The sequence below is a fragment of the Copadichromis virginalis genome, linkage group LG5 (genome assembly GCF_057382275.1).
Source record: "Copadichromis virginalis isolate Kocher_CV1m ecotype Utaka linkage group LG5, C_Virginalis_male_GT1.1, whole genome shotgun sequence".
Taxonomy (NCBI): domain Eukaryota; kingdom Metazoa; phylum Chordata; class Actinopteri; order Cichliformes; family Cichlidae; genus Copadichromis; species Copadichromis virginalis.
In genome coordinates this window covers 25,581,434-25,609,326 of record NC_140622.1, presented here as the reverse complement: position 1 = coordinate 25,609,326, position 27,893 = coordinate 25,581,434, and the positions used below count along the sequence as shown (strand labels likewise).

At 40.7% G+C, this 27,893-nt stretch overlaps 5 protein-coding genes across 11 annotated transcripts; 2 read left to right on the top strand and 3 right to left on the bottom strand.

Moving 5' to 3' along the window:
- Positions 1-127: 127 nt before the first annotated feature.
- On the bottom strand, positions 128-5,824 carry twf2 (twinfilin actin binding protein 2). The gene is made up of 9 exons (XM_085457012.1): positions 5,491-5,824; positions 3,094-3,272; positions 2,418-2,513; positions 2,226-2,330; positions 2,073-2,087; positions 1,763-1,888; positions 1,523-1,673; positions 1,138-1,259; positions 128-745 (listed from the first exon to the last, which is right to left on the bottom strand). Exons 1-9 carry the CDS (start codon positions 5,585-5,587, stop codon positions 578-580), a joined length of 1,059 nt encoding a protein of 352 aa, XP_085313138.1. The 5' UTR covers positions 5,588-5,824; the 3' UTR covers positions 128-577.
- Positions 5,825-7,429: 1,605 nt separating this feature from the next.
- wdr82 (WD repeat domain 82) lies at positions 7,430-12,519 on the bottom strand. Its single transcript, XM_085457014.1, has 9 exons — positions 12,145-12,519; positions 11,426-11,523; positions 10,848-10,914; positions 10,653-10,752; positions 10,409-10,525; positions 10,162-10,317; positions 9,956-10,025; positions 7,864-8,006; positions 7,430-7,629 (listed from the first exon to the last, which is right to left on the bottom strand). The coding sequence occupies exons 1-9, from the start codon at positions 12,303-12,305 to the stop codon at positions 7,600-7,602; spliced, it is 942 nt and encodes a 313-aa protein (XP_085313140.1). The 5' UTR covers positions 12,306-12,519; the 3' UTR covers positions 7,430-7,599.
- Positions 12,520-12,631: 112 nt separating this feature from the next.
- glyctk (glycerate kinase) lies at positions 12,632-18,966 on the top strand. Of its 5 annotated transcripts, none has more exons than XM_085456996.1 (7): positions 12,632-12,915; positions 14,551-14,676; positions 14,779-14,891; positions 15,050-15,436; positions 15,517-15,668; positions 16,416-16,591; positions 16,689-18,966. In XM_085456996.1, the coding sequence occupies exons 4-7, from the start codon at positions 15,081-15,083 to the stop codon at positions 17,577-17,579; spliced, it is 1,575 nt and encodes a 524-aa protein (XP_085313122.1). In that variant the 5' UTR covers positions 12,632-12,915; positions 14,551-14,676; positions 14,779-14,891; positions 15,050-15,080; the 3' UTR covers positions 17,580-18,966. The 5 variants fall into 5 exon arrangements, with proteins under 5 accessions (XP_085313122.1, XP_085313121.1, XP_085313124.1 ...); XM_085456995.1 differs by having other exon boundaries at positions 14,551-14,724; positions 14,817-14,891; XM_085456998.1 differs by lacking the exon at positions 14,551-14,676 and having other exon boundaries at positions 14,817-14,891.
- tcta (T cell leukemia translocation altered) lies at positions 18,957-20,896 on the bottom strand. Its single transcript, XM_085457020.1, has 3 exons — positions 20,557-20,896; positions 20,420-20,471; positions 18,957-19,571 (listed from the first exon to the last, which is right to left on the bottom strand). Exons 1-3 carry the CDS (start codon positions 20,765-20,767, stop codon positions 19,529-19,531), a joined length of 306 nt encoding a protein of 101 aa, XP_085313146.1. The 5' UTR covers positions 20,768-20,896; the 3' UTR covers positions 18,957-19,528.
- A 64-nt stretch (positions 20,897-20,960) lies between these two features.
- Positions 20,961-27,893, top strand: mon1bb (MON1 secretory trafficking family member Bb). Of its 3 annotated transcripts, none has more exons than XM_085456994.1 (7): positions 20,961-20,998; positions 21,637-21,750; positions 22,390-22,484; positions 22,574-23,167; positions 23,545-24,337; positions 24,732-24,879; positions 25,584-27,893. In XM_085456994.1, exons 3-7 carry the CDS (start codon positions 22,406-22,408, stop codon positions 25,809-25,811), a joined length of 1,842 nt encoding a protein of 613 aa, XP_085313120.1. In that variant the 5' UTR covers positions 20,961-20,998; positions 21,637-21,750; positions 22,390-22,405; the 3' UTR covers positions 25,812-27,893. The 3 variants fall into 3 exon arrangements, with proteins under 3 accessions (XP_085313120.1, XP_085313117.1, XP_085313119.1); XM_085456991.1 differs by lacking the exon at positions 20,961-20,998 and adding an exon at positions 21,063-21,329; XM_085456993.1 differs by lacking the exons at positions 20,961-20,998; positions 21,637-21,750 and adding an exon at positions 21,810-21,868.

The following is a 27,893-nucleotide window of genomic DNA, read 5'->3' as shown; positions in this document are numbered from 1 at the left end:
GCCAGCGCTCAGGCTGAACTGATTTTTATCTAGTTAACGCGACACAGTGAGGTCTTTCAAAAGCCGGAGCTTGACTTCTCTTCACTGAAAAGTGCTGAGTGGAAATACCCTGAAGTGTAAACAATAGCACAGTATAAACAAAATTTTATTTTGAATTTCTTTTCATGTCACTTTTTTTTTCTCTTTTTAATTATGACTGTTCTTACAAACACGGTTGATACAAAACTTGTACTGGAGGCAAGATGACGTCTGAAACATTTCCCCATGCATTTCTAATTCAGTCCTTTTGTATCATATTGTAAACGGCAGAGTTATTTCATATTATTCAAGAACAGATTTGCTTTAAAAATAAAAATAAAATCACTATCTATCTTTCTGAATGCTCTTTGTCTGTAGTAAACTGATCCAGAGAGGCACAGTCAAGATAATTCATCAGAACATTTCCACTAAAAACAAATTTTCTGTGTATCACAATTGTTTCAATGCACAGACGGTAGAGGAAAGGCATCACTGTGTCCTAATGAGGTGTTAATGGGTCTGGAGGAAGAGAGGGGAAGTCCAGGATCTGCAGACAGAACTAGCTGTCCTGCACGGCCTCTTCTGTCCCCTTAATAAGCCGCTTGTGTCCCCTTTTTCCTGCAGGGCCTCGGGGCTTAGCAAAAGCCTGTTTGTGGGTGTGCTGCTTAGGATGGACCTCATCGTACAGAAAGTCGGCCGTCAGTTCATCTCCATCGTCGATCTCCAACTGCAAAAAATAGCCCCACCCCCCAAAAACGGGCTGTATTCAGAAGTTCATTAAAGATATTTCAGCTTGAAGTCTTAGAAATTCCATCAATACTGTAGTCAGGACTTCAGAGGCCCCAGAGGTGGTAAAGTCTTGTCATCTTAAAGAAAATTACTGCTTCAGTATACTTTATTTTTTAACAGTTATGAGATAATTCAGCTGAATAAATCCTAAATCCTGCATGTATGTGTACCAGTAAGATTTAAAATGAAGTAAACACGCTGCATCTAAAACCACCAGACTCAAAAACAATGATCACGATGACATGATCTTAGCAGTAGCTACAACCCATTATGAAACAATGTTATCTAATATACCAACCCACCAGACCCATATCTATCCATCTGTTATACCTTTTTAGCGATTTCCAAATGGTAATCTTTCTCCACTTCCTCTAATAGTCTGCTCTTGCAGCTGGAGTAGAGCATCCGCTCCTTAATGCTGCAGCTGTAGCCTGGCATGGAATATATGAACACTGGAGACAGGGAAACATTATGAGAGTTAATAAATACACATTTAAGATTCATTAAAGTGTATAGCCTCCACAAATAGAATCGGTATTTGGTCGCACTGCTCACAGTCTTTGTACACAGTGTAGCTTTGTTTTAAATCGTAATATCAAAAGCTTTCAATAAATATCCACAATAAATGTGGTGTCAGTGCCAGTGAGTGTACAGCTGTCTTTCCACAGAAACAAAATGCAGGAGGATTATCAGAGTGCAAGGATCAGTATCATACCGACAGATTCCAGGTAGTCCCCTTCATGGGAGTGTTTGTAAAGGAAGAAGTGGTATCTGGGAGTGTCTCTGGGAACTCTGCAGGGCAAATCTCGAGTTTCTGTCGGGTTAGAGTGGACCAGCTCAATTGTCTCCTTCTCTACATCCAGCCTCTGAAACACAGCGAACAAATGCACGCTAAAAGACCACTCCTCATATTAGTTTTTAAGGAACTCTGAAATATGAGCTAAAGTTGGCTCACCAGCTGCACGTAGTTGATGCGTTTTTGGGCGAGCTGCTGTAGGGCTCTTTTGGCTGCATCCTGTAAGGGAAACGCGAGGCCCTGAAGAGTCTGGTGCTTACTCTCAACGCTGATCTCTGTCGTCACCTGCAGAGGGCAGCAAGCAGAGGGGCATCTGTGTTTTCAAGCTTCTGGAAAACAAAATTCTCAAAGTGTTCAATATGTTCAATAACAACACTTTCTGTGGCTGCAGGACTTTTGCAAAAAGGATAAGTTGGTATGACCACTGGATCACATTCATTCAGTATTACAGCAGAGTTCATCCACATACCTGTTTAACCCGGCCCTGAAAAGACAACCACAACAGTTATAAGTTCAATGTATGAAACAACCAGTCTGTAGCTCATGTTTCAGAAGAAGCAGCTCACATGCAAAGCTGTGTTGCAATAACGACAGTACGCCTGAAAGCTTGTTGACCTTTTACCTCTGTAATTTTGATCCTCTGGAGCTCCTGCTCAGCTAATGTGAGCGGGGCAGGAGCTGAGCAGGATGACACGTGGTGCTGGTAGCCCAGCAAGCAGATGTCCTCCTAGTGTTGAAAGCACAACAAGCAAGTCTTTTACAGGAAGCTGCCAAAACATGTCATCGGAGAGGTATAAATTTAGCTGGTCCTCACTTCGGTTGTGCCAAATAGCTCGTATTTGATGTGGCCACCGCCAAACTCCTTCTTCACTGTGGCCCGCGTGGCAGCATATAACATCTTTTGTTTCACCTGCAGCCGTCAGAGAGGGAAATGAATGTGCCAGCTTTAAAATCTGAAAGTGTGGAGTTTATGTTAAAGTGGTGGGCCCACATAAATAAGCAAGAATGATCACAGACAGTGCAGAGTTAGTTTAATGGAGATGAGGATCTATTCATTTATTGCTAGGATCTCCTAGCACTGAGATAGCCTTTCACAAATTAGGCATCTTTTTTTGTAAATAAAGTTTTTTAAAATTGTGTTTCACTTTATTAAACTTAGCTGTGTTTCATGTTTAATAAAGGCCTAATAGTATGCTTCAAATGTCTATATGGAATTATTCAGGTCATTGGGGTTCATTTTTAGAGGTGGCGGAATAGATCCAAATATCAACAGTATTGATACCAGTGCTGGTATTGATACTAGCATGATAGAATTGATGCATGGTATCGGATCAATATCAAAATTTAAGTTAAAAGGATGTTGTGACCTCTGCTTCAGTCTGTCACTACCCTCTACCCGGAGCAATACATCCTCTCATAAAAGCTCAGCAACTCTGTGTTCATGTGGCTTATTTTTTTGGCACAGAATAATGAAAACTGGTATTTCTTACTGGAGACTGGTCTGGAGACCACGAAATAAAGACCCACTCGTAGCCCAGTGCATTCTGGGAGTCTAGGCGGTACAGGATGTAGCAGGGCTCCTGGTCATCGAGGAGAGGAAGCAGAAAGCGATCATAATCCTGGTCCCAGCTCTTCTCTGGCTCTCTGTAGGCCCCCAGCACCAGCTGCTCTGAAAATCCGACCACTACTCATCACATACCTCAGCACGGCCTTCACACAGCACATTCAGACGCTGTAGTCCACACTCACAGTAAATTTACACGAAGGATTCTTGTTTGTGATTATAAAGCAAGAGGGTGAAGTTGACCTCACTTGTTGCTGGCTAATTATTCAGCAGCATGCTACAGCAGAAGGTGCCTCTCTATTTATAGTACATGAGAAACGTTACATCTGACCAAATGTGTACTCTTTCGCTACTTTCCAACATTTCTGAAACACAACTCATTTTCAGGTCTGTGTAACAATTGCTATAAAATTTCTTAGAGATGAATAGCTTCTTACATTTCCAATCACGTCTCTCTCATTTTCAAAGAGCTAGAGCGCTTTTTTTTTTTTTTTTATAAACAACTAAAGCATGTGAAGAAAGACAGAACTTAAACTGAAAAGATTAATGGTTTGGTCTGTAAAATTTCAGAAATGTGCTCTCTGAAGCCATCCACTATCATCAGAAAGAGAAAACCGTGAGAAACACGCTCATTATTTCCTTCCTAAGATGGTTAGAATGGTCATATTACAGAAAAGCAGCAATTTCCGATACAAAACTTGGATGTGGGAATAATGCGGACTAAATAACTTCATCCTATATAAAGCCACATGACTATTGTGATTCTGAGAGCCCCAACTGCTATGGAGAAAGAACGAGAAGAGCAACGGCGTGCTAAAAATATCTCTGGCTTCATTTCTGACTGACACAACGATAGCGGGTTAAATCTGTCCGTAGCAGTGACAAACACTCTGAAACGCACACATTAACCCAAAGTCTGATGTTTCTCAGGGGTGCAGGGGGATTTCCTGACTGTCTCTGGGGGCATGCTGCTATTCTGAGCTGTAAAGCATTCCAGCTCTGCACGCACATATTTTCCATCAGCCAGTCTCTCCCATCTCCCCAGATCCATATTAGTATAAAACTGCATTTAAACTATCCACTCGTAGGTGGAGGGCCTCGTCTTTTCTAGTCACTGGTTAGACTCCACCACTACTACAGAGGACACGACCGTGTGCCCTCCTGAGGCAGCAGTGATGAAATCAGCTTGAATGATCGTGTTTCTCTTTTTGACATTGGAACAAACACGAGAGGAGACCGGTGACATGGTTACTGCAGCAGTGTGCAACCGTGTCACGTCACTCCAAAATAGCACACGGAGTCATCCAAACGCTTTAGTCGGGAAGTAAAACAGGCCTGACGCCCTTCTGCTGAGTCTGTCCATCTGTGTCCTTCCAAATATTCAACGTGATAGGCACAGTCCACAAAGATAGCCCCCCCCCCCCTGAAAAAAAAGGCCCAGAATGCATTCACCTTGAATCAAATTACAGCGTGGCATTGATCAGATACCAAAAACAAGGCGTAAACACATCATGAACATTTCTGTCGGCCTCCATAATCAGCCACCCGGACACCTATTGCCAAACTGACTGTTTCCACAAGCTGCTCAGCTGACACGCTGAGTGACTGCTGTCACACAACAGCTGCCAACAGTCTGCTTTTCCTAGACGTCAGACACGGAGTGTTGCAATTCCCAACTTTGTTTTTTGCTTTCATCCACAGATGACTTGAAGATCTGAGAAACCATCATCAGCTATGAAAAACCCAGAAGGTTGTTAGGAACACATTTACTGCCGATTTCAGGGTAATTCTAAAAGTCCTGCTCAAATGTTTTCAGGCTCGTCGACCCTCCTGGCCTCTAAGAAAAAAAAAAGGGAGTCCTTTACAGGAAACAAAGTGTAGCTGTTCATAGACGATCAGGGAGATAACTTATGATTAGTGGTCACAAACAGACGTCAATGATCTAGCCCTCTAGCAATAAGACAAATGATCAACTGCTTACATTTTTCTTTCCATGACTTTCTCCAACTAAAATCATCCTGTGCTTCATCTCAGTTTAGCTGGTTTTCAGACAAACCAGAGCAGCTAAAAGCATCACCTCAGGCTTCAGAATACTGCGATTTACATTTTTAAACATTAAATAGAACTAACAATTTGTTTATGAAAGAAGAAGAAATCTTAGTTGCGTCTGTAGCTCAGTTTCAAAGGAGACAGAAGAAGAGTTTTGGTGTGTTCAAAGAGACACAAAAACAAACACGATGCTTGGTTTAAAATGATAAAATGTCGGTCCTCTTGAGGTTTTTATTTTCGGCATCTCCATTCTACACTGTCCTTGGTCACTCACCGTCTTGGATGCGCACCTTGATGAGGCGCACTGTTCCACCTCTTGCCCTGGCCAAGAACTGCCTCAACTCTGGTGTCACCACAAGTGCAAGAAACATGGCGGGTCAGCTGTGTTTTTCTCCCGCCAGGGGCTGGCTGTAGGATGAAGACACAGAAGCAGGAGACAGAAGTGAAAGCTCCACAGGGCCAGGCCGAAATTATTCAAGTCCAACCAAAGTCCGGCGTGTACGCGTCCTTCGCTTGATCGATGAGTACGAGGACAGAGCTCCTGAAGAAGAGGATCACTGTGCGTCTGGGTTTGTTGAAAGTGTGCGACAGTATGAGAAGGGACATTGCTCAAGTAACTAGGACAGTATCATGTGCACAGAGAGAGAGAGAACCTGATCACCTCTCCTAAATTTAGCTCCCACTGAGTAGCTACGGCCTGTGAACAGCCCACCACACACCAAGACCAAGCAGTGGAGCAAGAGAGCATGACCTCCAGACCTGATTACCAACTTCTGAATGACTGAAGAAGTTATCTTTACAAAGAAAAAGGTAAATATTTACTGCTGCGGGCAAATTATCGGTCACAACGCAGGACTGTGTAGGATGCTGTTGTTTTACCATTAACACATGTGGGACTGAACCATACCAATGCTATACCTATTAGTAGAATTTAACACAAAAACAACAAAATATTATAAACAATTTGAGTTACGGTGTGAAAAACTGCCCATTAATGTCTCAGATTGTGAAAGATGTTTTTGTAGCTCTAAATACCTGGTCACGCCAACAGCACTCTCCTAGTCTGAGAAACATATTTTAAATCTGACAAGTCGAGGCTAAAAATATCTCCAGCTGTTTGTGCTACATCACGTTACACCTGAAAGTCAATCTCAATTCAAAGTTGAAACAAAAATAAAAACCCAGCCCCGCACTAGCTCAAATTCTGTCAGTACGGTGTGCAAACATCATAAAACACCTCATAAAATATATTGTGATTGAAAACGATCAAATTCAACTAATTTTCCTTGTGTCTATTTGAACTGTCCTTCTGGACAAACACGCCAAAGAAAACCCTCGTTAATTGAGTTTAAAGTCATACTTTTGTAAATATATATCTTAATACACTCATCCAGCCATGACTGGTACACCTGCTCAAATGATCATTTACAAAACTTTCTAATGAGCCAGTCAATGCATTTAGGCACATAGACTTGGTGAGGACGACCTGATGCAGATTACAGTGAGCATCAGAATGCATAAGAAACGTGATTTTAAGAGACTGATTGTAGTTTTGTTGTTGGTGGTGGCAGACAGGCTGGTTTTCCCACACAGCCATCTCTAATACAAAACAAACAAAAACGACAATAGGCCTCATAGATACTTGAGGTGAAGGACCAGAATGATTTCAGCTGGCAGGACGGCCAACAGTAACTCAATACAACCAAGGTATGCAGAAGAGCATGTCTGAACACATCACCTTCAAACCTTGAAGCAGATGGCCTACAGCCATCTGTGTAAAGACTACAAAATGTTTCCTGGTGCTTAAGGCTCCTGGTAGTGCCCCTCCACCACAGCCCGATTAAGTATTGCTGCTACACAATGTCAACCCCTTTGTGACCACATCTTATGATAGCTGCCTCCATGATTATAACACACCGTGTCACAAAGCTCAGATCATCTCAAACTGGTTTAAACTGGCCTCCACACCTTTAGGATGTGGTGCAGACAAATGTGCTCCAACTGTGTGACGCCGTCTTTGTAATATGAACCCAAATCTCTACTGATACTGTTTTCAGCACCTTGTTGAATTGATGCAATAAAGAGTTAAGGTTGCTCTGAAGGCAATAAGGGGCTCCAACCTGGTACTACCTAATAAAGTAGGCAGTGATTGAGGAACCCTCCCATTCTAAAAATCCAACTCATTTCAAAATCACAGACACAAAAACCAAAAACAAACTTCTTAGAAACTCTTTAATGTTAAATAGAAAAACATTTATAAAAAAAAGAATGCACAACTGATCATTTCTGTAAAGTCATTATTTACAAATTTCATCTCATTTTTCACACAGGTCCATACGGAGCTGACTGCGATGACCCCTGCTGGTTACTCTGCTTCCCGTCATCATTCATCAATGGTGGGGAGCCAGAATGCCTGAAAGATTAAATATGAACAATTCTGGTTACATTTCATCAATATGAAGCCGTTTGCATGCCAGCAGTACAAAAGAATAAACAGGCTTTTATTTATTTTTTTATTTCTTTTAAATAAATGGATACTGGTAACTATCCCACAGTTCAACCCCAGCATAAAAATTAAGACCAAGCAGAGCTACATTCTCTGGGCTGTTGTCTTTTCAACTAAGCCCACATTGCTGCTTCCACTGACCATGTTAGAGCATGCGCTTGCAAACGTCATGAACTTCGGATTGAACTGCAGGCAGGTAATCGGGCCCGTGTGCTTCCCGTCTAACAAAGCCACCTTCATTCCACTCTCGGCGTTCCACACGTGGATCTTTCCGTCCTCGGAGCCTGAAACAGGTGTGCAGAAATGTGATAAATGTTCAGCCTGTCTCCTATGATCTCACACTGTTTTAACAATTGTCTTAATTTCATTTAAGGTGGATTTTAGTGCAAAATCAAATCTCATTTCTGTTCTGCTAGTCCTGAGTGAGATCAGTATAGAACCTACACTTTTGGTTATGGTGTTAGTGTTTATACGTGTGCCCCACAACCACCACCTTGAAGTCTGTTGATTGTAAATATCACAGGTAATTATTTCTTTCCTGATCAATTAATCTTTCATGATGATCCTCATTAGCAATTGATATCAGACACACACAAACTCATGATGCTGTATATTATATATTAATGTTTTAAGTCCAAGTGTGTTCTAACTCTATCCATTACTAATGCTTAATTTCATTCAACATGTCTCTGGTCCCCCACATACAAAAGGTCACACCTTGGATGTTGTTTTCTCTCTTGGCCTTAATATCAGTAATTTATGTGTTAATGATATTCATTTGATTGTTTATTGCTGTGCATTTTTTAAACCTTAGTTTTCCTTTGGACCCAACACCAGTTAAATGTAGAATCGTAAAGCCAGTTATTACTCAGGATGTTGCTCAGAAGTTCTCTCATTTGTTTAATCCATCTTTGCTGAGGGATTGCCCTGATGTTGCTACATGTTTTAATAATCATTGCTCAGTTATTCTTAAAATAGCAGCACCAATAAAACCTGCCTTCATACCACTAACAAAACTCACTTCATGGATAAATGAATCAATTCGTAAATCCAAAAGAAACTGTCGTAAGGTAGAACGGCTGTGGAAATCCACTAACCTCGAGGTTCACAGGCTCCACCTAAGAAAACTTTGGCTGGAATATTTTCCTAATCTTATTTCTTCATATAAGAAAAATTCTAAGGTCCTGTTTGAAACAATAAACTCTTGTCTTTCCTGTGATCCCCACGATACCTGTGTCCTCTAAAGTTGACAATAATTACTTTTTAAATTTTTTTATGATTAAACTCAATAATGTCAGAGCAAGCAGATCAATCACCAACCTGACTCAGCAACAGTGAATGCAAGAAGTAAAAATGTAAAACTTGTGATCTTAACTGTCACTGTTGTGTATTTGTGACTCGCTAAATAAGCTATCTGCAAACCACCGACTGGACACCATCCATGAAAGTGCTGTGGTGGTATTTTTAAGTGGAAATACACCACGCACTGTGCAGTGCTGCTTGTCATGCATGAATGGCTCTACCTTGCCAGGGCACAAAACCTGCTTTTCCTCACTTTTCCTAGAATCTCAAGAGTGAAATCACTCCCAGCTATGACATCTGACTTTCGAGGTAAATAGAATGCAGAGTCAGCTTTGGGTGTGTGCTGATATTGTGATAGTGTCATTATGACATCAAGGATTTTTTCCCCAGTTATAAAAGAGTGGATTACTACAGTAATAAAGGCACTATTAAATAAAATGTGTTATATATGTTTTTTGTACACAGGTGTCTCTCTATTAAAAATAAGTTGCCCCATCTATTTGTAATAATAATTCCAGCTGCATAAAAACAAAAACAAACAAGCTTTTATTATGGTGTTAAGTATTCAAGGCAATGAGTGGTAAACTGCATGTCGAAAACGTTATTCGATTGGTTTACGCAATTCAGTATTCTACTAATTCTACAAATACATATGCAATAAGGTTAAAAAAACGTTAATACTAAAAGTACTGACAATAAGAAAAGAAAAAAAAAATCAAGTTTGCACTGGTGCAACCTGTTAGTAAATCTGGTCTTCAAAATGCAGAATGTGCGCCATGTATCGTTAACAGACTTCAGGGGTACGTTTCTGTACATCTGTTAATTTGCTTATTTACATGCTACTTACATATAAATCAAACTAACAAATATATGCAATAAAAGATTTTATTCTAAACATTAAGGCAAGACAGAAGCGGTCATCTTAACTTACCTATCATAACAAACTGAGAATCAGGAGTGAATGAAGCCTCCAGTGTTACACCTTTACTGTTGTTGTAACCCTGAGTGTACATGAACAGTATATTCAGTTATACATGTTGAATCCATTTTACTGGATTGGTTTTTATTTTTCATATTTAAACACTTGAGCTTTATTTTATCCAGTAATTTTTTGTGTTGTAATAACTTGTCTCTTACCCCAAAGGAGTGAAGCACAGCACCCTTAAAAGCATCTAAGATGCGCAGAGCTCCACCATTAGTAGAGAGAAGAATGAGCTTTCCATCATTGCTAAACTTCAGTCCTGTCCACTCACATGTTCGATCATACTGAAGCTTAAAGGTTGCAAATGGACCCTGTGGACGATAGGTGACCACTCAGTACTTTTCCCCCCAATAAAAAACGAAACAAAAAAAAAAAAGTCTCTAATGAATTAATGCCTCTTACCTTATCAAACGACCGCAAATCATAAAGTTTAACCATTTCTGAATTTATTCCAGCAGCAAAAATCAGACCCTCTGGGTCAAATGAGCAAACTGGCTTTCCCTGCAGGTGCATCAGACCCTGAAATTTCAAGGTGACATGATAAAGCCGGTGTCAGTTATACAGCTCTTCTCCAATATTAAACAATAGGTTGCATACAGGTATAACAACATTTGGAGCTCACCTAACTACAACCAAATATACTCACCTGACAGTTGGGTGATCGCAGATCCCACAGTCTGATTGTTTTATCTAATGAGCCAGAAATAAATGTGTCATCCACAGGAGACATGGAGAGAGATGTCACTCTGGTCACAAAACAAACAAAAAAGAAAAAAAATTACAACAGGGTAACCTTGAATGTAACACTGCAATTCAAACCAAAATAAAATCCAGTTCTCACCTTTTGTTATGCCCCGGAAAGTAGCGGATGTATTTGTTGTCATGAAGGGACAAGTACCGAATAGTGTCTTGGAGAAAAAGACAAACATAATCAAAAAAGGAGGAGAAGCCCACAGCCAAGTTATACATTAAACAAGACAGCAAGAGCAAAACCCAAAACATGTTGTCTTCCACGCGTGAAGTTTATTACAGGTCGATCTGATGAGGAGACTCAACCTTGGGCAAGGCAGTCACTTGTACAGTTAGCTCCTGTATTGGGCAGAATCACAGACCCTCAAACTGTACAAACAACTACCTCAGACCAAAGTGAGCAGTCAGTCCAGCAGTCATCAACTGGCATGCAGCAGCCCGTCCACGCCAACCATCGAAACACATATCATCTTACCTTAAATGTGATAACTTCAATGTTAAATGCACAACAAACATGCCTCCTTGTTTACTCCTACACTGCTGTTGTTATTATTTTGACCATGTGAGACATCTTATTACATAAAAAAAAAACCTCAAGCCTACTACACTACCAAGCAAAAACTACAAAAAAAAACAACAAAAAAAAAAAACACTTGTGCATCAACATACCATCGATTTTGTTGGAACTGTAGACCACAGTGTTTGCAGCATGTGTGTACCTGATCAGATCCACGCCATACTTTTTACTGTAGAGAGTCCTCTTGGGTCTGCAAACAAACAACCAAATAACCCCTTTGTCAGTGAAGAAACACACCAAAAACATTTCATTAAAACTGAGCATTGTGCTCTTTATCTTAAGTGTTTATGTACTGCATCAGTTTAAGACAAAATAACTTTACTGTCTCCCGTAGGGGAAATATGGGATGAAGCAGCTGCTGCACGAAACCCTCCCAAAAAACACCACCAACAAAAAGAAAGACAACGCAGCAAAAGGGCACACGGTTCCTAGCAATGAAGGATTTCTCTGTCATTCAGTCATGAGCTTTTACATTTATCGGTGATTATATTTACATAAGCGGACCCTGTAAATCCTACCAGAGATCATCAACACAAACCCATCAAAAACACACACATACTGAGAACAGTCCTTTCAACGTTAAGGGTTTGGTTCGAGCAATGTGACTATATATTTATTTGCTAATATAGTGCATAACTGCAGACACTAAATCTAACAGATTTATTGTTAATTTGATGTTGCTTGCACTCGGACAATTTTACGCTGAGCATTAACGCAGTGCAGCACAGGCCTCGCTAGTTAGCATAGCAAATAGCTAACGTCAAAAAACAGCAAAGTAAAAAAAAAAAAAATACGGAGAACTCGCTCTTACTTTCCCTCCTGGCAGTCATACAAGACTAGCGAGTCATCGTCGCTGCTGGAAATAATCGTTTCACCATTCGAGCTGAAGTCGAAGCAATTAATTTTGTCTGTGTTTTCGCGAAACACTTTAGCAACCCTGAAGCTCCGCAGCACATTGTCCGTTAGCTTCATGATGGCCTGTCTGTGTCTGAGGGTAAGCGCGCCCTCGTTTTGATTTAAATCGAATCACTAGTGTCACTTGTGTAATCTTTACAAATATATGAGCTGCGGAGATGTGAAAGGGGTCTTTTTTCCTAAAAGAAGGATCTTTCAAACACAGCGACAAATCCCGCCTGGGATACTTCTCTGTCCTCGGCGGAGAGGAGGAGGAGGGAAAAGCGCCGCTTTCGCCACGTCAGTGACGCGCATATATATTCGTCACCTGACAAACTCGGGCCTAGGAAACCACGCGATATTGCAAGATGTTATCGCGATAGCTGCATTGTACCAGCAACAGCGTCGTTATTTACACAGTTTGCTTACCAAATGCAGTTTAGGAGTTAAAAGCTTATTGTCTTTTTTTTTAAAGCTCTACTGTAGTCGAGTTTGTTTTAGAATGTCTGTTTTTAAAAAGCAAAGCCTTCTTGCATTCGCATTAGCACTTTCTGGCTGTCACCGTTAGCCTTGTGTGTTTATCAGTTGGGTCCAGTTATCTGGCAGCCTCTAGATTTGCAGGATGGACGCAGAAGTGAAGAAGAAAGTACCAACGACAGTTTTGTCCTCACAGAAAGACAAGTCCATGGTACGATTAATTAAGTGAAATGTTCTGTTTGCCGCTTGTGCTTTTTTTTTTTTTTTTTTTTGGATATTTTTTAATGGAAATCTCTAAAGTTTGGTTGTAGAGGAAGAATTTTGCTTTACTAAATGCCAATGCATTTCATGCAGGGGTAAATTAAAAATAATTTGCCAATAGGCGTTTGATTTACTGAGATAAAAAGTAGCATGATATTTAAGTTATCCACACCGGTCACTTTGTTAGGTACACCTGTTTTGCTACTTGTTAAGGCAAATATAGTTAGGTGGCATGGTCGCTGGTGCCAAGACGAGCTCGTATGAGTATTTCAGAAACTGACTTCTGGGACTTTCCCAACCATCAACCATCTGTAGAAAAAAAACACTCCAGGGAGAATGGTCACACTACATAAAGAACACTGGTTATAACCAGGTGAGCAGAATAGGCAGATGGGCTACAGCAACAGAAGCCCACAGTGTGTGCCACTCCTATCGGCTAAGAACAGAAAACTCACGCTACAATTCATACAGGCTCACCAAAATTGTCATGAATGTTTCCAGATCTCACAAGTCTTGATTTTTGCTGCAATGTTGAGACACTCCATCCCTTTATGACCAAAAATTGCCCATCTTTTGATGGCTGCTTCCAGCAGGATAACTCACCATGTCATAAAGCTCAGATCTTGTCAGACTAGTTTCTTGAACATGTCAATAATTTCATTGAATTCAAATGGCCTCCACAGTTGCCAGATCTTAGTAGAGCAATTTGTGGATGTGGTGATATAGGAGATATGCATGTGAAGCTGACAAATCTGCAGCAACTGTGGTGCACCAGGGTGTTTCCAGCACCTTTTTGAATTTGTGCCATGAAGAATTAAGGTCGTTCTGAAGGCAAGAAAGAGGTAGAATGTGGTATTACAGAGGTGTGCCTAACAAAACGACCTGTAAGTGTTTCTGAGGGGTTTTATTTTGTTTCTTTGTTTTGTTTCTTTGTTTGTTTGTTTGGTTTTTTTTACAAATTTAACAAATCTAAAATCTCATCATATAACATTGTCATTATTGTCTGGATTTCTAGCATGTACATCTAATCACATTAAAATACCACAATCCCAGTGGCTCAGCTTTCATTTGTAAAAAAAAGAAGAAAAAGAAAACAAGCAAACTACCTAAAAACCAGATGCACAACCTATCTCTCTCTGTTTTTTATACTATATTTTACTTTATTTTACTGTGTATTTCTTGTAGTTTTGTATTCATGGTGTATTATGGTTTTCTGTAACTGAATGTTGTAATTTTTGTTTTTGCATCGTGAATGAAGAAGCCCAACAAGGGTTGGAATTTAGCAATAGCTATAAACTCTATTTGCACCACATCAGTTTCATGCTCCACATCAGAACTATGTTAAACTGCATTGTCCCTACTAAATAAATAAATTAAAATTATGTCTACAGGGCTTAAAGACGGGTGTGGCTACACAAGAGGCTGCTTTGTTTAACAGCAATGAACAAAGTATGGGTATCACTGAGTTTAATGCAATCTGTGGCAGAAAAAAATCAAATTACAACAAAAACGACTTAATGCGCAGCTGCAGTGTCAGCACTTTCATGTGGCATGTTATCCTCTGAAGTCAATCATTACACCAAAGGTACACAACTCCAGCCAGTGTCTGGCCAGATTGTTGCCACACTGCCTAACCTCTGAGCTGGAGTCCAAACGCAGCAGGCTTCCACAGGGAAACACCAGCTTCATATGACATTTGCAACCTTCTCGGGTAGGCAGCCTCGTGACTCTACTGAAACACAAACCTAAATGCATTTATGTAAGTATAGCTTTAGCTAGTATAAGAATAAAAAGGTGTTCTTTTTGTTTTCAGAACATTTAAGCAAAACGTATTCCTCTGTATTCCTGCAGTCATCAGACTTGACCATAAACAAGACTTACAAGAAGTGTGATGACTGAACAACACAAAACAAGCTCTTAAAAAAGGTGAATTTGAGGCACACAAAGTAAATTTAAGAAAAAGTTCTAATTATAATTGCTTCATGACTTCTACATGACTATTTCCTTTTCCTTTGCAGGTTATTTATGGTTTGTTTAAATTGTGCTCTCTTTAAAAATCTGTTCAATTCTTCTATATCCCTTAGGACATTTCTGCTCAGATCCACTGAATTATCAATGGCCCGTGTTCTTTCATTGTTCCGGTCTCAGCCTTTTCTGCATCTTGTGGCGAGGAGAAAACCCACGTTCTGCAAAATGTCAATGGACACGCGGGCACGTGAAGTGTTTGCAGCTGCAGTGGAAGCCGTGCAGCCAGATACTGTGGTCTGTCAAAGTATTGAGCGCAAGGAGGACTCTGTTGTTATTGATGGTCGCACATTCACGCTCAAACACAACCTGCACTTGGTGGGCTTTGGAAAAGCTGTGCTGGGAATGGCCGCTGAGGTAGAGAGGATTGTGGGTGATCATTTAGTGAAAGGAGTCATAAGTGTGCCACATGGGATTCAGCAGACATTACAGCAGCATGGGAAAGAGTAAGCAAATGCATTTAGAGGTAAAAGCAACTTAAAGTGTTAACTCAGTAAAGTTAATAATATTTATTTTTCCATCACAGCCATCTGCTGCTGAAAGAAAACAGCCGCATCAAAGTAATAGAGGGCGCTAAACACAACTTGCCTGATCCGGATGCCCAGAAGGCAGCTGAGGAGATCAAGCATTTAGCCAGTGAGCTGACAGAGAAAGACTTGCTTATTGTACTGATTTCAGGTACGAATGGCACTTCTTGGTTATTGTTAAAAATAATAAAACAATAATCGTTTCACAGATATCATTAAAAATATTAATTTAAATTCAGTTTTGTTTATATAGCACCAATTCACAACAGTCACCTCAAGACACTTTATAGTGTAAAATGAAGACCCTTCAATAATACAAAGAAAGCCCCAACAGTCAGAAGAAATTTTAAGCCTAATGTTAAAAGTAGAGAGGGTGTCTGAAAAGCTGAAGGTTTTGCCTTCCATTCAACTTTTAAAATACTAGGAACCACAAGTCAACCCGCTGTCTGAGAGTATAGCGCTCTATTGTGGTGTTACAGTACCCTGAGGTATTTAAGATAAGATTGTGCCTGATGATCCAAGACTTTGTATGTGAAGAGAAGGATTTTAAAAATTGATTCTGGACTTAACAGGGAGCCACTGAAGAGAAGACGATATGGGAGAAATATGCTTTGTCTTTCTAGACCCTGTCAGTACTCTGCAGCATTTTAGATTGGCTAAAGGCTTTTCAGGGAATTTAGTTCACGATAATAATGAACTACAGTAGTACAGCCTAGAAGAAATTTATAAATAAATAAAATAACAATTTCTAAAATTAGATGTTTCTAATTTTAGAGAAATTCCACAAATGCAAAAAAGCAGTGAAAATATTTGTTTAATATACACACTGGTGGACATATCCTGGTCATAAACGACTCCAAGATATCTGTAACGCATGCTGGTTTTCATCATTGTTTAGGTGGGGGCTCTGCATTGCTACCTGCACCCATCCCGCCAATCACCTTGCAAGAAAAGCTAGATGTTACCTGCAGACTTGCAGGTGCTGGTGCGACTATTCAGGAGCTGAACACCATACGTCGTGCCCTTTCGTTGTTAAAGGGTGGAGGGCTTGCACATCATGCTCACCCTGCACAGGTAACAGACAGTTTTTTTAGCCTTCTTTTAAACAGAGTTTAAAATTCTCAGTATTGTAATTTGTATGTCAAATATCACTCTTATAACGTCTTCACAGGTTGTTGCACTGATACTATCTGATGTGATCGGGGATCCTATTGACATGATAGCTAGTGGCCCCACAGTGATGAGTCGGGTGTGGCCTGAGGAAGTTTTGTCAATCCTTGAGCGTTACAAGCTGTTAAACTTGCTCCCGACATCAGTAAAGGAAGTCCTTGACAAACCGAATTCTAGGTGGAAAGAGAATAAGGAGGAATCTGATACATCGGGACATGTTCTCAATGCTGTGATTGGCTCCAACGGTGTTGCCCTTAAACACGCTGGTCTCCGTGCTCGAGAGCTGGGCTTCCTCCCTGTAGTCCTTTCGCCAAGTGTGTGTGGAGATGTGCGGTCTGTGTCTAGACTCTACGGCCTGCTGGCCCGCTTTGCCTGTTCTCGAGAGGAACCTCCTCCTGACATTGCCACTGAGGTGCTGAAGCTGGGCCCTGAAGTTGGTGTGGAGAGCTGGGACCTCTGCCGTACAATGCAGGTTTTAGAAAAAGGGCGTACAGAGGGATGGGGTGCCACATGTCTGTTAGCTGGAGGCGAACCCACTGTGGAGCTAACAGGCAAAGGCCGAGGTGGTCGGAACCAGGAGCTGGCTATGCGAGTGGGGCTGGAACTGAGAAGCTTAGGGCTTTCGCCTAAAGGGCCAGTCTTTCTGAGTGGGGGCACTGATGGTCAGGATGGACCCACTGAGGCAGCAGGGGCGATTACTGATGGTGGTTTGTACAATGAAGCGAAAGCTCAGGGCCTGGACATCGACAACTTCCTTATCAACAATGATTCTTACACGTTTTTTTCTCGTCTTTCTGGTGGGCAGCAATTACTCGTACCCGGCCTAACTTGCACGAATGTAATGGATGTGCACATGCTACTGATTCCAGCTATTCCTATTATCATCAGATAATCCCAAAACACAAAAAAATTAAAGGAAACTATGAAGACATTTTTGCACCATATTTATGAATCTAAATGAAGGATTGTTGGTATTGGTAAATAAAGATGTAATTGGAAAAAAACAGACATATATATGTAAAAGCATTACAACGCAAACAGTAAATGAAGAAGTGTGAGGGTGGGGGTTAGTACTGACGTCTCACAACAAAAAAAGCTCCCGGGTTTCTTTATGGAGTCTGTTGGTTCTCCCAGTGTCTTCTTGGGTTCTCTGTGGGTACTCCAGCTCCCTCCCACATCTTACAAGGACTGAGTACATAATTTAAATTTCTGGAAATACACACTGCCATTATAATAGTAATAAAAACACTTGTACAGTTTAAAAATCTCCACCATCCTTCAGTAGTTTTAATTAGATGTTTTTGGATGTTTGGTTACAGTTGTTCTATTTTTTTATTTTTTTCTTTAGTTTTTTTGTTGTTATTTTTAATTTATTATAGTTGCCTGAGTGGTTTTACTCATTTTAGTTACAGTTTGAATATGTTTAGTTTTGACCAGTTTCAGTATTAGTTTGAAGTCATTTCTTTAATTATTAAGGCATGATTTAGTAATGGTATTAAAATAAAAACAATAACTTTTTGACTTAACTCAAAGTCTTTTACACGTCCTAATATGTTCATCAAAGCCTCATCAGGCAAGTTGTGGTAAAAACATTTTAGTAACTAAAGTAATTAATTTTAAAACCGAAGATATTTCCTGTAGATTTTTAATTTATTTCAGTTTTTTTTCCAGGTTCCAAAAATTGTGTCGGTTTATTTTTTTCTCAAAAAAATCTAGTTTGTATTTTTATTTTAATTAACTAAAAACAAAAACAAAAAAACAAAAAAGGCACCCAGCTCTAGTTTTTAGTTTGTAATAAGCTCGATTTTGAACCATTAACAGACAAATATTATCATAAAGAAACAAACTGACGTAATCTGGCACCTTTGGCTTTTTCTTGCAAAAGGCAGCTTGCTTTACACATTGTGCCATTAAGCTTCATGGTAAGCTATTGGGGTTCTGTTGAGTGTAGCTCAGATACGGCATCTTCCCCCTTGGTAACTACTGCACATATGAGAAAAGATTACACATCACATTGTCGTTACAATCAACAATCTCAGTGACAATTAAAAGTCCTCTCTTGTATACTTCAGCTAATCTTTCCAGAGGTAAACAGAATAACATTAAAAGTGGCCTTGGTGAAAAATGTATTGTTTCAATACCCCTCAAGTTTTTGTGCTTCATTTATTTATTTATTTTTTAATGTTTTGACTGTTTGCCAAAATATTACTTAATGTAGATTTCAAATGAACTAAATGCAAAATGCCTGTTAAAATAAAGACTGAAGATATAAAACATGATCTGCTTTTATTGTGTCTGATTTTAAAATGACCATAGATGACCGTTTATAATACAGCAAAGATTAAAAAAAAATCAAAAACAAAATCACACAGTTCACTGCAAATTATTTGGATCATAAATATTCACATACACAAGTCAATGCAATACTCAAATCAGCGTATTATATATGTATATATATTACAAAAACTATACATGTGATCCTGTGTCATTACTTGGAAAATGATGATTTGTTTTCCTTTCATGCACCATTCAAGTACAGTCTTGATCACGTATCACCAAGTGACCAGTTAAACACATCCTTTTAGTTCTTTATGCACAATAAGGTCCTGCTTAGTGAGCAGTATCAAGAGGTCAAATTAAACATTGTATGAATAGTGGCCATCACTCTAACACTGTTTGAGTGATTCGCAGAAGGTGAAGCTGTCTCAACACCATCTTTAATCCATGGAAGGTAACGCTTTGTTAATGAAAAAACCAAAAACTGGTGTGCATTTCGTGTCTCTGTGGGACATACAAATTGTCCAGCCTTCACTTGGGTAAAGTCCAGCGATCAAGCTCCCATTAATCCCGATGAATCTTTGGACCATCCCCTGCTTTACCTTCCCTGCAAAGATAACAAAATCTAATAAACCATTTAAGTGTGGTGAAACATGCACTTGCCAGTCACTTTGTTAGGTACCTCTGTCCAGTCAACTGTGGCAGCAACTTACTGCATGGCACAAGTGCTAGACGAGCTGGTCTGAGTATTTAAGAAACTGCTGATCTACTGGGATTTTTTCATACAAGCATGTCTAGGATTTTGAGACACTGGTCCGAAAAGGAGAAAATGTCAAGTAAGCTATAGCATTTTGGGCCAAAGTGCTCAAAAAGAGGTCAGAGAATTGCCAGACTGCTTCGAGCTGAAAGGAAGATGGCAGTGCCTCGAATACCCAACCATCAGAATTGGGCTATGCAGAAGAGCATCTCTGAATGCACAACATATAGGGCATTGAAGGTGATGGGCCACAGCAGCAGAAGACCACACCACGTGACACTCCCTTTAGTTTAGTACAGCACAGAAACTGAGGCTACAATTCACATGGGCTCACTCATGTTGGTGCTGTAAACGTGTGGGCATATTTTCTTGTCAAGTTCTGGGCCTGAGGATCACAGCCTACCCGAGTATTGTTGCTGACCATGTTCATCTCTTTGTGATCACAGTGTACTCATCATCTAATGGCTGTACAGCCAAAACACAGCTGCAGCAAATGTGCGATGCTATTATCTCAACTTGCAACTTGTTGAATCTAAGCCATGGAAAATTAAGGCAACGCTGAAGGCAAAAAGAGTGTCAAACTGGGTGCTAGCAAGGTTTACCTAATAAAGTGACTGGTGATGGTGCGGTGATAATGAACACGATTTCTTATTAATCACTTGTGCAATGCAAACCTGACCCCGAAATCGGCCACCTACCATCCACTCGTGTGTGCAGCTGTATCAGGTGTGCCTCCGTTCTGTCCGGTCCCTGAAAATCAACACACACAGATCAAGCTAGCGTGTTAGCGCTCACTTAGCAGGCAGCGCACCGGTAAGCAGGAGGAAAAACTCACCTTGTCTGTAATACATATCGTTCACTGTATTCCCATAGACTTTCCACGCGAAGTGAATGGCGATTAGACTAAAAATTAACCAGCTGAGGAGTATTTTGAATATGGACACTCTCATGTCGTTTGCGAGCCAGTCGTCTACAAACTCAGAGAGAAACGACAGGCAGCTGTCAGCAATGCGGGACAGAAACTCAAAGTCCCACGGCTCCTCCATGGCGTCCGTTTATTCAACTGGTGTCAAATTAAGTGACTGGGCTGCGGTGTCTGTTTTAGTGATTTATAAATCAGCACTCTGGTTTGGAGATGTCATATTCCCCATTTCTACCGTTATGATGTTTACGTACGGAGAGGAGAGGCAATCGGACGTGACGTAGTACGCAGGACGACTACTTCATCACGTACACAACAGAGCCTTTCAGCACCAACACAGTGAAGTTAAACAAATGTGCGTGGATAAAAATCTATATTTCGACATCATTTGTCCAGGTTGTGTTATGCCCCCCCCCCTTTTTTTTTAAACCTCAGCTAAACCGTCAATCCGATTCATGTGTGCCATGAAGATATGGGAAAGAGTCGTTGAAGCTCGTTTAAAGAGAGGTGACTATCAGTGAGCAGTGAGTGTTGACGGAGAAGTATAGAGAAGGTCAGAGTTACCTGCACTGTGTGTTTGTGTATTTGAAGAAGATGATTGGTTGCCAGGAGAGGAACTGTATGAGAAGGCGGTCAGGAGGGACCCTGGTTAAAGGCATGTATGAGGACAGCAAGACGGTAATGAGGTGTGCTATAGGAACGACAGATGTCAGAAGGTTCAAGTTGGGGACGGGAGTACATGCTAGCTTTAGTATTAGCCACCAGTGTAATACGGAAAATGGAAAATACTGGATTTAAGTATTAGTTTAATCCAGAAAAAAAAACATTTTATTGGTCAATATAGACGTAAAAACATTTTTGTTTTAATTCACATTGGGGGGGGGTTAAGTTCTCCGTTCTTTCTTTGTCACAGAAAGCGTTTCGCTGTATTATATCTGCTACAGCAGCACCCATACATGTGCTGCACGTTTATCTGAGATTTGTCTCTTCAAGTTTCTGTTACGAGCCCACAACCAGAGAGTGGGGAGGGGCGGGACTAACCGACGCCAGCGAGCGCGCTGATTGGTCAGCTGAAGTTGTCATCAGAGATTCCGGATGTCGGCTTCGGTAAGGGGAAAATTTGTTTTCTGCTTCTCATTCTTGACAGCTTGTTTGCAGTGGGGCTGCTGATAAAAGTCAGTGTTGACATTAGACATTCAGTCCAAGTCGTCAACGGTACAAAACCGTAAGTTTCACTCTTTCTCTGTTTATCTGGCTAATTTTAGATAGCCACGGTTGGCTGCATGAGCACTGTTAAGCCAAGGCCATGAAATTGATCTGTATGTGTCGCTTGCTAGCACCCAGTGTTAGCCGTGTAACTACAGTCAGCGTTCATTTATTAGTTACTTATTAGAAAGGTAAGCATTACAGGACGTCTGAAATTTATCGTGCATGTGTAGATAAGTTGTTATCATGCGGACGTTAGCGCTCTTAATCTACCAGCCACTTAGTCCCGTTTCTCCGTGTTGATATGTAGTGTAACATTAGACAGACTGCTAGCTGTAATCAGGTTTAAATTCCACAGTGTTAGTAACTTGGAGTTGGAGTAACTCTCCTCTGTAATCATGTGACCTGACCACTGGTCCAGTATGAGTGCTTCTATTCATAACAGACTGGAGATGCATGGGATCTCTGATTTTTATCTGCAAAAACTACAATGCATGATTTATAAAGCAGCTTATTCCTCTCTGTCTTTATTCTTTCCAGAGACTGGGATGGTATCATGGAAACAGCCAATCATCAAGAAGGAGAGGCGGCGGCAGTGAAGATTGGTGATAGCCCTTTAGAGAGTAATCAACCTGGTAAATAAGCTACGTAATCACTCTTTGAAGCTTGTCTAATTTTAATCTTCATCACTTACATCACACGTTGGTTTTTGTTTTCATTGTAGCTGACTCATTGGCAGCCTCCTTCTCCCTTTTGGAGAATCACATGTTTCCTGATTCAGTAGAGAGTAATGGGAGCGCCGCTGTTAGCAGAATCGAGCCTTTGAATTCGCACCCACCAGATGTTTCGGCAGAGCATCTCGGTTTGGATGAGAAGCCTCCTTCTGACCAAGTGATGAAGCTAGAGCCCGAAGAGACAGAAACCGAGTGCCAAAACAACGCGTCCACGCAGCCAACTGATGGAACAACTGAAGATGATGCCACTGACAATGACCAGAACGACTCTGGGGAATTTGTTGTAACAATGCTGGCCAAGGCCAAGCTTGAAGAACAAGGTATAGGTGTGAAGGGGAGGTCGTCCCCGCTGTTGGAGGCAGGCACACTGGAATCTTCGTCATTTACATCTCATCGCGATGAGGATGTTACAGCTGACAGCTGGCGGCAGCACAGGAAACATGTTTTTGTGCTAAGCGAAGCCGGTAAGCCCATTTATTCCCGATATGGCAGCGAAGAGGCTCTTTCATCAACAATGGGAGTGATGATGGCGCTGGTGTCTTTTGTCCAAAGTGGAGATAATATCATTCGCTCAGTCTACTCAGGTAAGAATGTTGGGCGTCGGCCAAAATGCAAATTTGAACAGATTTTTATCTATGATGGTTTTTTCCAGCCACTTTCATGTTCGTATTCACTACGTTAAAAGGAAATCTGACTTTTTTTAAACACACCAACAAGAGCAAGTGTGGCTCTGACTCACTGTACAGGGCAAAATTGTTGCCAGCTTGTCAAAAAGCTCCTGGACCATAGAGAACAGTATCTGAAATATAATAAGCAGTGCATTCCCTGTATTGTTTTATTTTGAGAACAGTGAGTTTAGGGGATCGGTGGTATCCTTAGGAGCAGTTTTAGTTTTCATTGATTGTTTTTTTGTGTTGTTTTTTTTCTGACATTTGCTCATGTTTTTTCCCCCTTCCCTCAGACGAGCACACCGTAGTGTTCCTGCAGAAAGGGCCCCTAGTTCTGGTGTGCGTCTCCAGCAGTCATCAGTCTGAGCAGCAGCTGCGGGGAGAGCTCCTCTATGTCTACTATCAGATCATCAGCATGCTCACTCAGGCCAGTATATCCCGCATCTTTGAACACAAGAAAAACTACGACCTGAGGAGACTCCTAGCGGGCTCAGAAAAGATCCTGGATGGTCTCCTCAACTTGGTGGATTCTGACCCCAGCTTCCTGCTATCGGCAGTGCACTGCTTGCCTCTAGCCTCCTCTCTCAGGGACTCTCTCAGCCAGATCCTGCAGAAAGCTATCACACCCAATCTCGTTTTCTCCATCCTCATCGCCAAGAACCAGCTTCTAACCATCGTCCAAGAAAAGACAGTCATTGAGGACTCGCGGCTGGAGCCTGCTGATGTTCACCTTCTGCTTAACCTCATTGGAGCTTCCTCTGCCTTTCAGGCTGGCGAGATCTGGACCCCCATTTGCCTCCCGCTCTTTAATCCTGACTGTTACTTTTATGCATACATTTCTTACCTGGACCCTCCAGAATGCACTGTTTGTTTGCTGCTGCTCTCGACAGACAAAGAGGCTTTTTACTCTGTAGCTGAGTGCAAGAGAAAGATAGAGGAGGCTATGATGGCTCAGAACTCCCTGAGCCTCATTGCCAAAGCTCAGACGTACAGTGTGAGCCAGGTGGGCGTCTCAGACCTCAGACACTTCATGTACAAGGCCTTTGATGTGCCAGACAACTACCGCCAGCTCACTCAGTTCACCAGGTGTGTGTTTGTTTGTGTATGCTTGCTGTCCTTGCAGTTGCATAAGGCTGATATGAGCCTAAACTAGAGTTTAAAAATGCAAACATGCCGAGTGTTTGCGCTGCATGTTAGTTAGTGATATTTGTCTTGCATAACATTTTATTATCTTCTAGCTGTGTAGAAGTTTAAAAACCTTTTGCTGCTAATGATAATAATCATGTGTGAGAAGTACAAAAGTGCCCACTAAGATATTTTTAGGCTTTTAGGCAACATTGTCCTGTCGGTGTTAGAAATGGAGTTTTAATAGTTTACAAATCAAGCATTGTGTGTTTCTCTTTCCACTACAGTGTTATTGAACATGTTTTGGGTGTTTTTTGTGTGTAACTTGTGTCCTATGATGCTTTTCTGTATGTAGCCCAGAGATGGAGGCACCATACAGCAGTGAAGAGGAGAAAATGAGACTGCTGGATCTTTATCGTTATATGCACGGCCGCATCCACAGCACCTCACGACCCCTTAAGCTTATCTACCATGTTGCTGAGAGGGAAACTCTGCTAGCCTGGGTACGTACATTAGTTTGTGGTTGTATTCTTTCTTACTGTGTTTGTCCAACTTTGAAATGATTCTTCCAAAAGATCGACACTACACTCAAAACAGTCAACGACCACTTTATTAGGTACACCTGGCTAGTACCTGGTTGGACCCTCTCTTGCTTTCAGAACTTCCTTAATTTTTCATGGCACAGTCCTCAGTTGAGCCTGTGTTTCGCTCACAGAAGCCAGAAGCCCATCTGCTTCAATGTTCAGATCATTCGAGGGGGGGGGGGGATCAGCAGTTTCTGAAATGCTCACACTTTGCGTCACTCAAATCATTTCAGCAGAAAATGCAACCATCTCTACATGCCTAAATGCATTGAACTGTTGACATGTGATTGGCTGATTAGATAATTGCATTAAAGAGCAGTTGAACGGGATACCTTTAAAAAGAAAGAAAAAAGAAAGACAGTTGCCAGTAAGTGGCAGCTTAGCTTAGCACAAAGCCTTGGAACTGGGGCTTAATAGTCCATTCATTGGGAAGCTTTTTTCAGAAGGCGTTGAAAAAAAGCTGTTAGCTTGCTTCCAGGTATTTTCCTTAGCTAAGATAACCAGCTCCTAACTGAAGCATCATTGATCTTCTCATCTAACATAGCAAGAAATGTAATAGCTCTATTTCTTATTCCTAAATGTATTTCACAGTCTTCTCTTGATTGTTTTCTTCTTTACTCAAGGTCACAAGTAAATTTGAGCTGTACACCTGCTTCAGCCCCCTGGTGACAAAGGCCTGTGCCATTACTGCTATCACTAAGCTTCTAAGATGGATTAAAAAGGAGGAGGACCGTCTGTTCATCAGATACCCCCCAAAGTATTCAACCACTCCAAACCCCAGCAAAAGCTCTCGAGGAGGCAAATCTGACCAGCAAGACTCCACAGATAATGGCTTCTTATCTCTTCTATAGGACTCTGTTAGCACTAATAGAAGTGGCTCTGCCTCATCCAAAAATAGTTTGTACACTGGTTTCAAGATATTTTTCAACCCTCTTGACACTTACGAGACCGACAAACTTTGACCACTGGAATCCAACACTACGTTTTACACTATTTAAGGAGGACTGGTGTCTTTGAAACCGGTGTTATTAGTTCTCCAGGAAGCATGTCATCACATTGCTGCTTTTGAGCAGAAACAGGGCAGAAGCACATTAGTAGATTTTAAAATGAACTGTGGCAGAACATATTTGCAATGGTGTATTTAAGCGTTTTTATATTGTTTTATTACAGCAACAACATGAACAGTGAATGGAACATATATTACATATTTAATGAGTTAGCATGAGGAGGAAAAATTAAGTTAAACTACCTTTGGAAGATAAGATCGTTCATAATCTTTATCTCCTCGCCCTAATCACAAAATTATGTTGCATAACATGATGTCACAAAACAGGATATACAAGTTGTTAGCGTGTGTGCTTTTTGGGATCAGCATAAACTGGAATAAGAACTGGAACTGCCAGAGGAGGGAGAGGCCCGGCGTGAGTCACATGAGGCCACAAGCAGAATGTTTTTCCTCCTTCACAGAATTTGAAAACATGTCGTTTCTCATCTTGCTGATGTTTAGACTCGAAACGAGACTTTGAGTTTTATTGATGTTTCATTTTGTGCAGCAGATTAGTAGGAACCCCAGCCTGATTATTGTCACTGTTAAGTGTTTCCATTGAAAAAAGGCAGACCTTATCAGTTTCTTGATAAGGTGGGAAGATGCCAATGAGCTCACATGTTTTGCTCTGCAGATACCTTTAGTATGACATCTAATGTAGTGAGTTCAGGTATTCTTTTTGCATAATAGTTTTCTAAAGGTGGTCTGAAAAGTTGTTTCATCCTTGTGACCAATGAGGAATTTCCTGTCAAGTCTTAAGAGTTTGTCTGTAGTGTTACAAAATAAATCCCAGGATGCATAAAAGCAGTTGTCCTATTTAAGTGGACTATTACAAAGAGAAAAAAAAATCAGATGACTGTTTTGTGGAAAGAGCCAAGCATGGGAAAAGCAGGTGAGCTTAACATGCAGTTTTGGGGATGTACAGTACAGCCAAGCAATAAATAAGAATGACAGAAATATCTAAAACTTACTTTTAAAGTTATGGTTTGAAGGGAGTATGCCTTAATTAGTGCCACATTATATATGTCCTTACAAGAAACCCCAAATGACATAACTGGTAAATTAATTAAGCTGTTATTGATATCACGTCTTTGATTGTTAAATTCTGAACCTTCCATCTTTTTATAAAGCAGTGTAGCTTTGCAGAAACCAAACTAGTGCTAGTTGAATATTTATCACCAGGAATTTCGCCTCAAACTATCAGAATCACCTTGTGTAGTCTAACGGTAAGTCTTGCATTCCACCAGCTTTAATGTGGCATGACTCATAACAAGTGCAGGCTGCTAACAAGTGTTAGCATCTTGTTTCTGTGCAGCTGTACTGTTCAATATAGTCAAAGCTAAAAGTAGGTGATGACTTTAGAGGAAGGAAAGGCATCTTGGTAACATGTTGGAGCAACTTGTCACCAAAATAGCTTCAAAGCAATTTGGCTTTAAAACCCACGGCAAGAAAAATGATCTTGCAGTTTGTAACAAATAAACAAATCATAGATAGATTGCAAAACAAGTTTTGTTTGGTAGTCGAACACACTGTCTTCATTAAACATACCTTGAACGAACCAAATGGTTTAAAATTAATGGCCCATTTTTAATTTTATCGATAAAAATATAGAAGCGTTTTGTTATTCCCACTTATAAAACATATAATTGCAGATATCTAAATATCCAACAAGGTGTGTAGTTAAAAGGGAGGATCTGCATTGCTTAACCAGCTGTTGCTGATTGAAAAGGAGCGAGGCTCCAACAAAAGGGCTGTCAGCTGAAATAATGAAAGGGAACATGTAACTCTGTAACTCTGTGGTAAAACATGTTGTTGTTCCCAGTCAGCTGTGACCAAACTTTGTAGCAAATACAAAGAAATTGGTAAGGTTATAAAAGGAAGACATATG

Bases quoted from the DNA above. Each gene is read 5' to 3' on its own strand.
- twf2 (XM_085457012.1), bottom strand. From the start codon at position 5,587: ATGTTTCTTGCACTTGTGGTGACACCAGAGTTGAGGCAGTTCTTGGCC. The intron at 1,260-1,522 runs GTATGATACTGA...CCCTGTCTCCAG, and splicing joins GGACTACCTGGAATCTGTCG to TGTTCATATATTCCATGCCA. The intron at 746-1,137 runs GTATAACAGATG...TATTTTTTGCAG, and splicing joins ATTTGGAAATCGCTAAAAAG to TTGGAGATCGACGATGGAGA.
- wdr82 (XM_085457014.1), bottom strand. From the start codon at position 12,305: ATGAAGCTAACGGACAATGTGCTGCGGAGCTTCAGGGTTGCTAAAGTG. The intron at 10,753-10,847 runs GTGAGAACTGGA...TTTTGTGACCAG, and splicing joins TTTCCGGGGCATAACAAAAG to AGTGACATCTCTCTCCATGT. The intron at 10,318-10,408 runs GTAAGAGGCATT...TATCGTCCACAG, and splicing joins ATTTGCGGTCGTTTGATAAG to GGTCCATTTGCAACCTTTAA.
- glyctk (XM_085456999.1), top strand. From the start codon at position 15,081: ATGGCCCGTGTTCTTTCATTGTTCCGGTCTCAGCCTTTTCTGCATCTT. The intron at 15,437-15,516 runs GTAAGCAAATGC...TTTCCATCACAG, and splicing joins TTACAGCAGCATGGGAAAGA to CCATCTGCTGCTGAAAGAAA. The intron at 15,669-16,415 runs GTACGAATGGCA...ATCATTGTTTAG, and splicing joins GCTTATTGTACTGATTTCAG to GTGGGGGCTCTGCATTGCTA.
- tcta (XM_085457020.1), bottom strand. From the start codon at position 20,767: ATGGAGGAGCCGTGGGACTTTGAGTTTCTGTCCCGCATTGCTGACAGC. The intron at 20,472-20,556 runs GTGAGTTTTTCC...GTTGATTTTCAG, and splicing joins CGATATGTATTACAGACAAG to GGACCGGACAGAACGGAGGC. The intron at 19,572-20,419 runs GTAGGTGGCCGA...TTATCTTTGCAG, and splicing joins GCTGCACACACGAGTGGATG to GGAAGGTAAAGCAGGGGATG.
- mon1bb (XM_085456991.1), top strand. From the start codon at position 21,238: ATGATTGGTTGCCAGGAGAGGAACTGTATGAGAAGGCGGTCAGGAGGG. The intron at 23,168-23,544 runs GTAAGAATGTTG...CCCTTCCCTCAG, and splicing joins CATTCGCTCAGTCTACTCAG to ACGAGCACACCGTAGTGTTC. The intron at 24,338-24,731 runs GTGTGTGTTTGT...TTCTGTATGTAG, and splicing joins CAGCTCACTCAGTTCACCAG to CCCAGAGATGGAGGCACCAT.